At 41.1% G+C, this 13,955-nt stretch overlaps 1 protein-coding gene across 1 annotated transcript in view; it reads left to right on the forward strand.

Annotated features, from left to right (window-relative positions):
* Positions 1-1,115: 1,115 nt before the first annotated feature.
* Positions 1,116-13,955, forward strand: part of LOC104620188 (metastasis suppressor protein 1-like) — a gene marked incomplete at its 3' end in the record, with an annotated part of 110,742 nt that continues 97,902 nt past the window's right edge. Inside the window, exons 1-4 of the mRNA XM_010286333.1 lie at positions 1,116-1,202; positions 1,696-1,821; positions 4,958-5,019; positions 7,651-7,724. Of these exons, the coding sequence (XP_010284635.1) occupies positions 1,116-1,202; positions 1,696-1,821; positions 4,958-5,019; positions 7,651-7,724 (349 nt within the window). The remainder of the gene's footprint in view (positions 1,203-1,695; positions 1,822-4,957; positions 5,020-7,650; positions 7,725-13,955) is intronic.

Raw genomic sequence — 13,955 nt, forward strand, 5'->3', positions numbered from 1 at the left:
AATAAATTATTAAAGGAAGTAAGTGTCTTTTCTCTTAATGGAAAAAGAAGAATCATAACTTCTTAGCAGAAGGAGCGACAGAACAATTTTTGAACTGTCAAGACTGCCGATACTCAAGTTGTAATCTTAAATAAATACAACAATTTGGGTTCCTATTCTTGCCATTAGATGTAACCAATAACAGTTTCAGTAAATATGATCCTTTGCTGCAAATCTACCCTTCCTGTATTGAGAAATTGCTGAGTTCCTCATCTGGGTCTCTTCTCACTCCTGCAGGATTGCTGGCCTGAAAGGAAGGGAAGAACAAACTTCAATAAATCTCTTGTAGAGTTGTGTTTGTGCAGCGAGGCTGTGCTGGTTCATGAAAAAAAAAAAGGGGGGGGGGTTTCTTTATCCATCCAGAGTTTAAATGCTCCTTCCAAGGCTGCCTGCTAGTGAGCATTGCCTGCCCTTCCCTGGTGTGGGGGGCTGACATGGCCAGCTGCCAGGTGCCCACCCAGCCATGCTCTCATAAGATGAAAGAGCTCATGGTTTGAGGCAAAGACAAGGAAATCACTTACCAGTTACTGTCACGAGCAAACCAGACTCGACTGGGGAAGATGAAATTTATTGCCAATTAAAATAGATTTGAATGGTGAGGAAGACAGAAAAAAATTAAAGCATCTGCCCATGTTTGTGGGCCTGGGTGCTGGATGGGATGTCACTGAATGAAGAGGTGAGCCTTTCGTTCCCGCCCCAGCGGCAGGCATGGAGGACCTGTCCTCAGGAGCCATGGCTATGGAGGGTGCTGTCTGGCTGGAGGCTGGCGGGTGTGGGTGTTGGTGTCCGCCACTTGCAGGTGCTTTCCCAGCTCAGCCTGGTGCCTTTCAAACATTTGTTGTGGTGCCTGTCCCTGAGGGAAAGGTGTTTCATGTCCCTAATTGCCGACTGGCTACATGGGTGACAAGCACGAGGCACCATTTTGTTTTTCATCCCTGAGGCAGAAAGGTGTTTACCCGCCCATGTTCAGTGTAGATTAGCTGGAGCTGGGCACTGGGATCAGGTGACTAATCACCTATAAACCAACTAATTAAGCAACAGGGTAGGATAATGGCATGTTATGGCTTACCGGGGACATGCCTCACTGGGTGGGCAGACGAGCAGCCCAGGGCTGGGACCTGCTGAGCAGCTTGAGAGGACTTGGTGTCATGGAGTGCCGTATGGTAATGGTGAAGCGCCCATTTCACAGAAGACATGTCAAATTTCTTCATTTCTTCATCCAACGGAGAATAAATAATTTTGGACACAAAGTTATGTGGGGGAAATAGTCTCTAGATCAAACCATTAATGATTCTCAAGAAAACTAGTTAAACAAACCTGCTCCGTAACTGATTTCTATTTTAACCCATGAGGAGCTAAAAAGAGAATTTGTGACCCAGATTCCTGTAGTGGCTCTTCTCTGAGTGGGGCTGGAGGTGGAGGAGGCCTGCTGCTTTCACAGATAATGCCAGGGCCTGAGTAACCCTGACATTTAAAGGGGAGAAAATTGATTTCTTTTATTAGCCAGGTGAAATTGGAAATCGGAGAAGGTGTAGAGGAAGCTCTGGGAGAGACAGCATTTAAAAGTACTGTGTTGTTATGCTTCAAAAGTGGCAAAAGCACTTCTTGGACAAAGATGTCTAATTCCACCTGCGGTTTCTTTGTGTTTAAATTGAGAAAGTAATAAATGTCAAATCAAGGATAAAGTTTTATGGCTCTCTTAGTGTATGGTTTCCACCACCGTTAACATTTCTTTTCATGGCTGCTTTGACAAAAGCAAGAACTATTATTGCAAACGTGGAGGTGAGCCACGGAGCGGCAGCAGGGCTGCCGTGCTCAGGGTGGCATGCTAAGTCCTGGAGAAGGACCTGCTCCCCAGGGTGCCGGGGCCTTGCAGTATTGACAGCAGCTCCAGTCCTGTGCCTTGTCCTTGGGTTGTCCCCACGAGCATCACTAAATGGCTTCCTTGGTGCTGGAGATGGGATAAAACCCCAGTTACTAGGTCCTGTGAAGTGGTAGGCATTGTGCACCTGAATCAAGCAGGTTTTGGTTTCAGCAGGGATATGGTGGTGGAAGTGGTTTTTTGGAAAAGCTGAAAGGGCTGACGGAATTTATGTGCAAGACTTAAGTCAGATGTTACTGGGAGAGAGATGAGCCTCTGGACATGGCTTCAGCAGGGAAAAGCGAAAGCGAATTCTACTGGAACACAGGTAAAATAAACTCTTCATTTTCAGCTGAGTTTATTAGAATTGAGAGTTGCGGACAGGAGCACAGGCTGAGCAGATAATGCAGGAATTCATGTCACTGGTGCAAAACTGCTGAAAGGTTTTCTTTAAAAATCTAAAAAAAACCCCAAACCCCCAAAAAACCCACCACCCAAGTTATTAATTCAGGGACATTTGAAAAAAAATGCTGTGTTTTTCCACAGTTCAAAATGAGATCAGGTGCTCTTGGCCAGTGTAGGAGTGCCCAGGTGAAGAGATTGCATTCGTTTCAACCAAACAAATACAGCCGGCTATTTGTGAGCTGTTACAACTTACTTAAGTAGGCTTGGCTTGAAGAGAAAAACATTTTTAAAGACAAAGAACAAATAGTTATGGAAATGCTTGGTGACTGTTGCAATTTTGCTTGCTTTGTGGCTGAGCTGGCCACAACAACAACAAAAAAGGTGCTTTTCTTCCTGAGCTGCGTTTTGGTAGGAGTGTCTTAAGCTTCCCTGTGAAGCAGCTAAACGCAAGGCTGGTGTCAATCTTCATGCCATCAGGCATATTTAGCTGGATAATACACCCCCGAGATGGAAACATAATCAAGCTGCTTTGGTATCCTCTGCTTGCCCGCTTGCATTTTGCTCAAGAATCCCGTAAAGCCTTAGGCCCTGCTGTTAATTGTCAGGGCTTGCAGGGCTCCTGGCATACACATGCATAATGCATCTACGGCATGCAGACAAACAGAGACACAGGGTTCAGAGTAGGAGATTTCAGTAAGACTAATAGGTTTAAGGAAATAGCATTTTTTTTTCCTTTTTCAAATAATTGGTGGGTTTTTGCCCTTTTTTTTTTTACATGTCTGACAGGTTTTGCTTAGTACAAAGCACTTTATATTCTACGTCTCGCCACCCAAATAACTGCTATTTTCTCTTTCCCCATTGCATTTCCCACTGGCTCCCTCGTGTGTAGGTATAATGAGGTTTTATGAACACCTGTTTTACATTGGGGTGTTTTGGTTTTTTCCTTTTAGCAAAAAACCCACATGCTTTGCTGAAAAATACGTAGAGTACCAGTTAGTACCCTTGACAGTGGCCTTATGCAGCAGCTTCTGTGTTTGGGTGTGTATCATGGCACTGCCCAAGCTGTGCTGTGCAGTGACTGTGTGGGAGATGCACACACAAGATCTCTGCAAAAACATTTTCAAAATATCATGAGTAGAGAGCACTGAGTTGTGACCAAGGGCAGAGTCGAAAGGGAGGCTTGGGATTTGCCTTTGGTTTTACCTCCAGGTCTAATTCCAGTGGAGCCTGCCATGGTACATGAATGTCTGGGAGCTGCCTTGCCGGTGTGTGCTGAGGAGCTGGAATTTGGCTTTTGGGGAAAGGGCTGTCTTTGCTCTGAACAAGACATGGTTTCTCATGGCAGTGTGGGCAGTAGATTTTGTGTTACTTACAAAAAGCAGGCCAGTTTATCAGGGTGGACTGAGTTCGCTACAAGCAACTGCACTTGCTTGCAACCTCTTCTAGTCAGAGCTGGGGTAATCTTAGCCTTGAGGATCTGCCTTATCTAGGTTTTATTGTGTCGTTGCTCTGGTAACAGCAAGTCTTATACCTTTATTAAAGGAAGCAGGGATATTTTACTTTACATTCTCTAGACTCCAATCAAAGGGGAATTTTGAGGTTTCTTTGTACCATGTTCTTGCTGTTAACAGAAAATTTGCACTTGCTCTGCAGAGAGCAAGTTAACCTTTTTTTTGGTCTAAAAAGGATTTTTTTTTTACCATTAAAACATCAGCTTTTTTTTTTTTAATTTATTTTTGAAAATAAAGATCAGAATTTGCAAGAACACTTGGTGTCCATATTCTAAATGAAAACCCAGGCTTTTAACACAATTTTAAAAAATGGGGGAAAGGTTTACAGGAAACTCAAAGTCAAGAAGAATTAAACCTTAAAAACTTTGCATACACTCAATGCCACGCTTCTTTATCAGCTTCAATCCAGAAATCAGCTCCAAGGTCATTGGGGACTGTTTTGGAAGCAGGTCTTGCAGTTATAGGGCAGCTGTTGGGAAAGTTTTTTGTCTTGCGGCCACTGTGCCTTTTCTGTACCTGATTGCTAAGTTACCTTGAGAACTCATACCTTTATTGTAATGGCTTTTAAAATTTTTTTTTTTTTTTTTTTTTGAAAGAGGATGGGAACCTGGTAATGACATGGAGAATCCATTTGTAGAGAAGAACAACTGTGATCCTCCCTCTGTTTTTGGAAGCTTCTCTGTACGGGTTTTTTTCTAATTCTCTCCCCCATCCCACTGCGGGAGGGGGAGTGAGTGAGTGGCTGCATGGTGCTTAGTTGCCAGCTGGGGCTAAACCATGACAGTGTTGTTGCAATATCCTAGCATGCCACTTCTAATAGGTTTGGTTTTGTTGTAAGGTGTTTGTTTTCTCTGCTTCAGTTGAAATCCCTCTTCTCCCCCAGTGCTTCTATTTGGAAAATCTGTAAAGCCTCCTCAGAGGACCTACTGTTTCGTTGGGATTCGGAACAAATTGAAGTCCCATCTACTTGGGACTGGTGTCTATGGATGTGAGAGAGAACTTTCAGGAAAAATATATTTTGGTGTTAATGGATTAGGATTTAGTAAAGTCTTAGTTATTGCTTTACTTCTTGGAGTATCAAAACCAGAATGTTCAAATTAAATATTCATTATTGTGTGTTTTGTTTTTTTCTTTCTTGCAGGGAAGTTACCCAGTGTGGGAAGATTTTATAAATAAAGCTGGGAAACTGCAGTCTCAGCTTCGGTAAGTTTTGTGTTACACAGTCAAGATCCCCTACAATCTGCTGTTTTAATGTGGTTAGTAAAATACATAATCTACTACCAGCTGTACATAATAGACATAAAATGAGCTAAATTTCATGGCTTCTGATGGAAAATTGGAAAGATAGTTTATTGTTGTTTAGTGAACGCACATTTGGAGTGAGCCCTGTGTTGTCCGTTTAATTTAGTGTAGAATACAGCAGGTTTATACTAGAAGAGGGCTCAAAATATTAAAAGAGTCTTTGGTAGTCTTAACAGCACTTTCTTCTGCCTTAAAAACAAAGAGAATTCCTGTGCTGCATCATTTATTGATGATTATAAAAACTTAGGTTTTTGGTGTATACTTTGCAAATGGTATTCTGGATTACTTACTAAGTGTCATATGTATCACACTCAGACAAATTTGCTATCTCTAGAATTCATTCAGTTTTAAAACCTGTTTCTGCTAATAGGAATCCAAGCTCCATTTCTTCACAGCTCTCCCCAACCCACAATCTCTACTGTGCTCTCCAGAGCATCAGTGAGTTTTTCACAGCAGCAGCAGTGGTAACAGGTATGGTTATTGGCAGTCTATTTTGCGGTTCTGCATTGTGTTGTGAACTGAACCGTTCCTGAAGAACCTAGGGTTTAGGCTCATTTGCCCTAACGAGCTGGAATATGCTGTTCTGCCATACCGTGCCTAAAATATCACACATGCGTGTGGTTTTTCCCTTTTCAGCAATCATGTCACACTGAGTGAGTGAGTGTGGAAGAAGCAGAGGAAGTAGTGAAAGAAGAGAAATGGAGAGCTTTCCTAGCCCTTTGTACTCTTTAAACACAGGCCTTCTGGGAAGGCATGAGGGATAGTTTTGTTTATTTCCCAGTTCTGTGGTGTTGCATTCAATCAATGTAGTGCTTTTCTAGCTACAGGGTCATGTAAGCAGGCAGCTTGAAAGCCTGTGTTCAAGGATTTGCTGTAAATTTCTAGCAAATGTGAGGCTTTTGCCTCTGGTTCATTTCTGTGTGCTCTGATAAAGGAGAGCAGATGTCATCTGAGCTGGAGCAAGGTTTTCCTGGATTTTGTTACTGGAGAAATGGAACTTTGTTATTAGCAGTATAATTAATAATTAACAACATGGTACATGAATAACAGCATGACCCACAAGTTTGGAAGATGAAGAACACAAACACTGTTAAGGAAAATCCCAGAAAAGGTTATCTGGTTCCAGGGCTCAGTATTGCAAGCTGGCAGTCAGCGTTTTTTTTTGCCTTCCCTTTAATCTCCTGGGTATGTGGAGAGTCCTTATGCATTTGGTTGGTCCTCTCAAGCCTGTTTGGTGTGTGTGTTCAAATTTTCTGTTCTGTCAATAGGTATTTACTATGCTGCCAGTTTATGTCCTTTGTATCTTGCGCATATTTGGAGTGAGACTTGCATAAAATCTGACCTAATTAAGCAGTCCTGTGGTCTTTCTGGCTGAGGATCAGCTTTCCTGCAGGTCTCCTGGGTTTTTTTGAGGGTAGCAAGGAGCCCTTGAAACAAAGTGAAGTTGATGGCCCTCATTCGGGATTTTGCTTGGAGAGGCTAACTGTTACTATCAGGGGAAAAATCAGAGGTACTGTTAGAGAAGATGCACAGAAACAGAACCACAAGGTAACTGTGGAGAGGGCACAGTCGTGCTTTACCTGTAGAGCCCTGGCCTACTTTCACTTAAATTGGGTCAACCAGACTATAAACCATCAGAAATCTGGTACTGACCTGAGGTGTTTAGGGCTCTAGGGCCTTTTTATGTAGAACAAAAGAGTTTGGAAAATTGTAACTCACGTTTGCTGTCCACTTGAACAGACGTGTGGCCTGTATGTGCTTTCCAAACCTGGAGGGAGATGGGGCTAGTGGGGTTGACACTTTGGATTGTGGAGTCTCCGAGATTAGCGGTATACCTCTCAGGAAGGGACCTGCTTGGAGAAGCACTGGATCAGAAAGGGGGGGTTTGTTTGTTTTGTTTATTTTGGGGGTTGGTTGGTTTTGTTGTTGTTGTTTGGGTTTTTTTAAGTGAAGATTTTTTTTCTTTTTCCTCTTTCCCATTTACCCAAGAACTCCAGACCAGTCAGATTTCCAAGAAGTTGCTATTTTCTGTTTCAAGGGATGCTTATGCTCCTCAGATGAGAAATTCAGGGAAGTGTTGGCCAAGATCTTAGATAAAAGGAAGGTCCTGCATGCTTATTCTTAAAATATACATGTTCCCTGGAAATAGCAGTGGCTGTAATTTGTACACTAATGGGTGCAGTATAATGTGTGTTAGATTTGTTTTTCATGTTTGACTGCTTAATATTAGTTCATTAGAGGAAATCAGCTAGAAGGGGGATGGCTGCAGTCTTTTGAAATAGCACCTGTCCTGTGCAATTCACAGCACGGAATTAGCGTGGCTGCCTCCAAGTCCATAGTGCTAACACAAAGCGAGGAAGGGATTAAGAAATGAAGGAGGGAAAAGGCTAAATTCAGATATAAAAGAGGTTATTTTTTGTGGCCTCTGCAAGTTCGCAGTGGTATTCTTTATAAGCCTAAAATGTTTTTGGCAATAATTAAGTAGGCAGCAATGAGACGCTGCTAATGTTTTGTTATCTGTATGCATTTCAGGACTACAGTAGTAGCAGCTGCTGCCTTTTTGGATGCCTTTCAGAAAGTGGCTGACATGGCTACTAATACACGTGGTAAGCAGATGTGTCAATATTGAGTTTAACAGAATGCTGTGTGGTTTATACCATTTGTCGTAATAAAAAAAAAAAAGTCTTAACTTGTTACATTGACAAGCAGATCCATGAGACATCTGTTAGATGGACTTGCACTTTGAAAAAGCATCATGTGAAAAAGGAAGTAATCTTTTCTTTACCCCAAAAAAATGCTGAAAACCTGTAATTTAAATGTGTCATCAATCATGTGAACACTTCTTAATTACCATTTGAATTATATGTTGATGAATAATATTTTAGAAAGCAAGATTTACTGAAATCTGTATTCACTAATGCTTCTGTACCTTAAGTAAATGTAAAAGGCTTGATATTCAGCTGGTATAAATAAGTGTAGGGTTGCTGAATATACAGCTGATACCAGCTGATGCTATGGCCTTTGGGGTCTGTATATATGATAGTAGCCTGTACTTACATCTTTGAGGAAAGTCTTTGCTTGTCCTTCCTCTTTAAGTCTGGCATTGCTGCTCAAAATTCATTTTCCTGGGCTACGGGCTTCTCTGGGTAACAGTCTAAGCTTGTTGGTGAGTAAGGAGGCCAAAATAATGCAGCTGGCAATCTTTCCAGGCTGCTGAGTTGGAAGGAAACAAAGGCTGCTTCTCTCTGATGTTGAATGCCCACTGACCAAGGCATTCGGGCGCAGGTGTCCCTGCAGCAGTAGGGCACTCCCCATGGTCACTGTGTCCCTGGGCTCTGTTGCTGAAGAGCAAACCCAAAGTGCGTATATCGCTGCTGAATGAGTGGCTTTTGGTCACCTCTAACCTTAGAGGTTTTGTAGTTTTTTTTGAAGTCCTAGTATGTCCTTGGCATTTGACTTGGAGAATAAGAAAGTAATATTGCTAACACAAAGAGTGTGTGTTTCCATTAGCAGTGTGCAAGCTCAACCAAACTTCCGTTTCGCTCCATTTCTGGCTAACAAGAGTAGTAGCAGCTGCTGGAGCAAGTATCAGACCATAGAACGACAAGAGGGAACAATTTTTTTTCCTTTTTAAAGCTAATATTTACATTCTGATAATAAGTTCCTCATTATATGCATACCTTCTGTAAATTATGGGTAATCTACTCATGTAAAGTAATAAACACTCCAGCAAGTGCAATAAACTAAGGATGAGACCCAAGCCAGAACTTAACTTGGATTTTTAACATGTCTTTCTTTTTGAGCATGCCCTCTTCTATTTCTTCTCCCTCACCCAAAGGGAAAACAATGTAAACCCTACCAAAATCCTCGACTCTTGTCCTCTGGCTGTCCTGGCAGGCTTATAGAACTTGCATTCAGATACCAGAATGACAGAAACTCTCCTACTCTCTGACAAAAATGGCTTGTGCAGGTGTTTGAAGGGTATTTTGCACTTTCTGCTGTGTTATTTGGACCATGACCAACAAGCGTTGTGTCTTGTCTGTTATCTCTTTGAACACATCCTTTTACAAAAGGAGCTCTGTAAATCTAGGCCTGCCAAATTTATATGCTCTGTTCTGTCTTTCTGCCTTCCCTGACTGAAAGGATAGAAGGGAGTTTTGTTTTTATTTTTAGAAAGTGATGTTCTGGGCAAAGAATCAAAATTCCAAGCTAGTTGGTGGTTCTGATCTGCCTCCTAACCCAGCTTCCACTCGTGCCCATTCGAGTATTTACATCTAAGTAGTCTGTTGCCTTGGAGCATCTCTGAGATTGCACTTTGGTCCTTTAAGAAATACAAATCCTTCTGGCTTGCTGTGGACAGGGATAAAAGCCTGGCCCCATTGAAGATGATGGCAAAACTCCCTATGGCTTACTAGGACACAATTTCATAAAAATGTATTTTACTGTTGGTATAAACAACCATATTCAGAAAACAAAACCAAACAAACTTAGTGTTTTTATTCTCTGACATGGGGATTTTAATGGGCTCCTAGTTTTCCCTTTGAGGAGTTATCTAATTTGGAACAATTCTTTGTTAAATTTTGCCTGTTACTTATCCAGTATATAAAATTATGTATTTGATTGTCTAATCAAGGTTAACCAAAGTCAGCAAAGTTCACATTCAACTTCTAGGGCTATACAAGACTTGTGTATCACTTTCCATGATAAAGGCAGGGAGGGTTGGTGTATTTTACATCATAAGGCTGGTTTATCATTGCATGAGCCAAACGCTTTTTCTAGGAACTGTATTTGAAAAGACTGAGGCAGATGCTTCTTTTGGAGGTACAGTGTCAGTGCCTTGTAAGATGACTGGTATTTTGAAGCTGGGTTGCTGCATTTTTATTTGTAATTGCTTATAGTTTTACAGAAAGTGGCCTGTTATTTTTTTTTAAGACCCACTGATCTAGCTGATGAAAGAGTCTTATCAGTCAGCAGAAGCACTCTCTGGCTACTCTTTAGTCTGTTTGCATCAGCATTAGCTTTGAAAGAAGAAAAAGTGTTTACCTGGATGTACATGTACACCCCCTGCCTTTGCAGACACCACGTGTTCAATAGGAGACCTTATTTCCATCAACTCCAGTCCTTGTTCCAGCTGGTGTCTTTCTCTACCTCGTGTGCCATTACGACTGTTCCCAAACATTGTTTTTTCCCTTTTGGTGCATCTTTCTTTCTATGTCATTCACTTCCTTTGAATTCTGCAACGATAAGGATGTTTATCTTCACATTCCCATCTGGAGCTCAAATAGAGGGCATAATTGGAGCTCTACCTGTGGTAAAATCTATGGTTGGATGAGTTGGGTAACCTGTACTTTGCTGTATTTTCCTCACGTTGTAGCTTTTGAGGTAGGAAAAGCCCTGAATGTGAAGTACCCAGTGTTTTGTGGTGACTCAATACACAGATGAATTTCCCAACCAGCTCATTTCAGCTTTTGCTTCCTTCTTTGCTGTCTCTCCATTTAGATGCGTATCAACCCAAAGTTTAGTCTCTCTTTTTTAACTTGAGTTCAGTTCAGTTCCCTCAGTTCAATGCTTTTTGATTTCAGCCTGACAAGGCAAAACAAAGGGAAAGTAGTTCTCATGCATCTGTCACCAAAAGGCTTTATTTCTGTGGCTCTGATCATCTGAAAAACATCATTTGGATGGGGGATTCTGTCAAGTTACATTGCTGATTCTCTATTAATGATAGCTATATAGCAGCATGTGCTGTTTTTTGCTGGTACCAGAGATTTTTAAAACCAAAATTCATTCAAATGTTTTGACTTCTGAGCTTTGACAAGATACACACATCCACCTAGCAGTTTGTATTATTCAGGCTACATCTGTTTGGCATACAGCCTGGCAGAACTTGATAGTCTGCAGTAGAATCTGTTACATTTTTCACTATGATTATTAAAAAGAATACTCACAAAATATTAAATTAAATAGATGCTTGAGGATAGCTTTAAACCTCATTGAAGTTTCCTTCTGGGGAAGTGTGTGCTTGTGAATTTTGGGTATTTCTCGTATGGCTTAAGTCTTTCAATATCTGAAGTTTTGAATGTTTTTATCCACCTTGGTTCTAACTGAAGCATGTTTTCATCCACATCAGTTCTAACTGAAGCATGAGAGAGACTTAAGTCTTATTTCATTTAATAGCTGTTTAACTGATACTTTGTGCATTTAAAATGTATTATCTTATGAAAGCAAGAACTGTGCATCCCAAATATAAATGTATACTACATATAAACATATAGTAAGTTGGGTTTGAACAGTATGTCAAAGGACGAGTGTAAATTGCTTTGCTTTTTGTATGCTAGTATTCTGCTTCTGCTTCATTTGAATGTCCTTTGTAGATAAGTGCTAGAATTCAGGAACTTGAAAAAGTGGGTGAGAAGAGTAACTATCCTCCTTGTGTTATGAGGGAGATTAATGTGAAGATGTGCACACTTCTCCTATATCTACTTAATACATCATCAGTGGCTTCCGTGGAAAAAAACCTGCCCCAATCTTGCCTACCTGCATCTTCACAGGTGTAAATTAGAATTTATGGAAAGATGATCTAAAAGCTTTGATTTACCCTGAAACTTAAAATTGATCTTCAAAGTGAGATTTTAATGAGGCAGCTGATACCCAGTCTTGTGGGTTTTTTGTTTTTCATTCGTATTGAAGCATTTTACATAGCTGTGTTTGATATTAGCCAATTAGTTAAATAATTTCAAGATACGCTTCAGCGTATCGTACGGCTTTATCTGGCCAGTTGGATTTCATGGATTGTAATGCTGTTTGAAGTTGCCCCGTTTCAACTTGGCAAGTGCTACTAAAGATATGTTTTTCCCTGCCTTTGGTAATTTTGACTTCTGTCATGCTGGTCAATGCTATTTATTTTTTCCAACTCTTCCATTTTACAGATGTCTGAGAGGACTTTAAGGCAATGCAGAGCTACTGACAAGAGTTGCAGGACATTCCAGTTGAGGGTGCGTGGTGGGCACAGAGGGTCTGAGAGGGGAGAGCTGTGGGTGGTCAACAGCTACAAAGGGACACTGAGCAGACCGAGAAGCAAAACTCAGCCCAAGCCTGTGTGGCACGCAGCAGTGACAGGGTACCAAAACCAGTATAGTCATTTAATGTTACCCTTTTGAGGAGCAGGATATATCGGCCTGGAAGAAGTGCTGCATTAAAGTGTCTGTACTTTTTTCAGGCCCCATTAAACTTTATCAGCATGCAGGAAGGTAAATATAGTTTAACGCTTTTACTTACAAAATTAAATCTGATTAATATCTCTATGTGTCTGCCGTGGGTAGCTCTTGTACTGCAATGTTCGGTGACTGCTCTTGATGTTTAATAAAGCTGCTTAAAATAGTACCTTTGCTGCAGATCTCTGTTCCTGGGCAGACTCTGCATCCGTGTTGCTCCAGGTATTGTGTGAGTACACCTTCAGGTAGTCCTTGCTCTGGGTGTTTCATTGTTGCCTTAGCCAGGATATAAATAGTATGTATTGAAGTGGTTTTCCAAGGTGACAAGCCCCACAAAGTGTTGCAGTGCTGGAATTAGCATCTGTTATCTCTCAAGTAAGTGTGCTTAGGCCTTCTGAACCAGTATCTTGCTCACTGCAAATAAGGCAGTGTGACCCCAGGGATAAACCCTTGGTGCCACAGCAAAATGTTGTGGACAGTACTGAAAAGTAGTTGTTTTTTTTTTTTAAATGAAAAAAAGACAAGAAAAAGGGAGCCTGGGGATGGGAAAGACACCACAATCTATAGCAGTACACCTAAAATCTGTATAACATTTTGGAATTAAATTCCTATACTCCTGGCTATGGACTGGGGAGCTGTGGTGATGATCTGTGCATAATTCCAGAGTGAAAACAGAGCTAGGCACAAGAGGAAAGGGGTTCTCATTGTCCCATTCTTTTGTTTTTCTGACTCCTCTTAACTTCAGATGCTCGCACTCAAATAATGAAACCTTTGAGCTTCCTGTCAGTTTAGGTAAGGCTTTGTAATAAGCCCTTATTCCTTCCATGGAGTCTAATACATTCCAGGCTTTTTCTTTGTGGATTTTCAAATCTAAATTAAACAGGAAGAAAATTATTTAAATGAACCATTCGGTTTTCCATTATACTTTCATGAAGATCATGCAAAACATAGGACCGAGTCAGAATTGTTGGCAGATAATTTTGAAGCTGGATGCATATTACACATCTGTTGCATTTTGAGAAGTGGGACTTGGAAATGCTGCTTACAAGTGCTAAAACTACAGAACACATGTATAACGGGGAGCACTATATTATTCTCTGTTTCCATATTCCTGTCTCTCTCTAGACGAGTAGCAAATGTCAGTCCATGTCTTTCAACAAGTGTGCCACCCTGAGAACTCTGCTGCTGATGTGAGCCTCTTGGCTGGAGCAGTCAAAATGGGATGAACATGTTATATGCCCAAAACAAGAAAAGTGGCTTGGTTATTAATGACTAGATTTTACATTTAGGGGGTTAAAAGGGCTGCTCTACAGGTAAAACGTTACCATTGCCTTTTCTTTGGGTGAGTGCGTAAAGAAATTCTATCTATTTATTTAGGCTTTTTTTTTTCCCTTGAGGTCAAGATGAAATCTAGCTTAGGGTGGTTGGCAACACTTGTGCTGCTTTGATATTCCTCCCTAAGGAGAAATTTTGAGGGCAATAGATGAAAATAATTGCTGTAATAACTTACATAGTCAACTGCCCCTTGGTAGGGTGCACAATATGATGCATAAGTAGAGTTTGAATTTGCCTTACAACCCAGTATTTTTTGAGCTTAAGATGCTTTGCTGAGAGACTGAAGTGTTG

The sequence above is a fragment of the Phaethon lepturus genome, unplaced genomic scaffold, assembly GCF_000687285.1.
Source record: "Phaethon lepturus isolate BGI_N335 unplaced genomic scaffold, ASM68728v1 scaffold10054, whole genome shotgun sequence".
NCBI classification, from domain to species: domain Eukaryota; kingdom Metazoa; phylum Chordata; class Aves; order Phaethontiformes; family Phaethontidae; genus Phaethon; species Phaethon lepturus.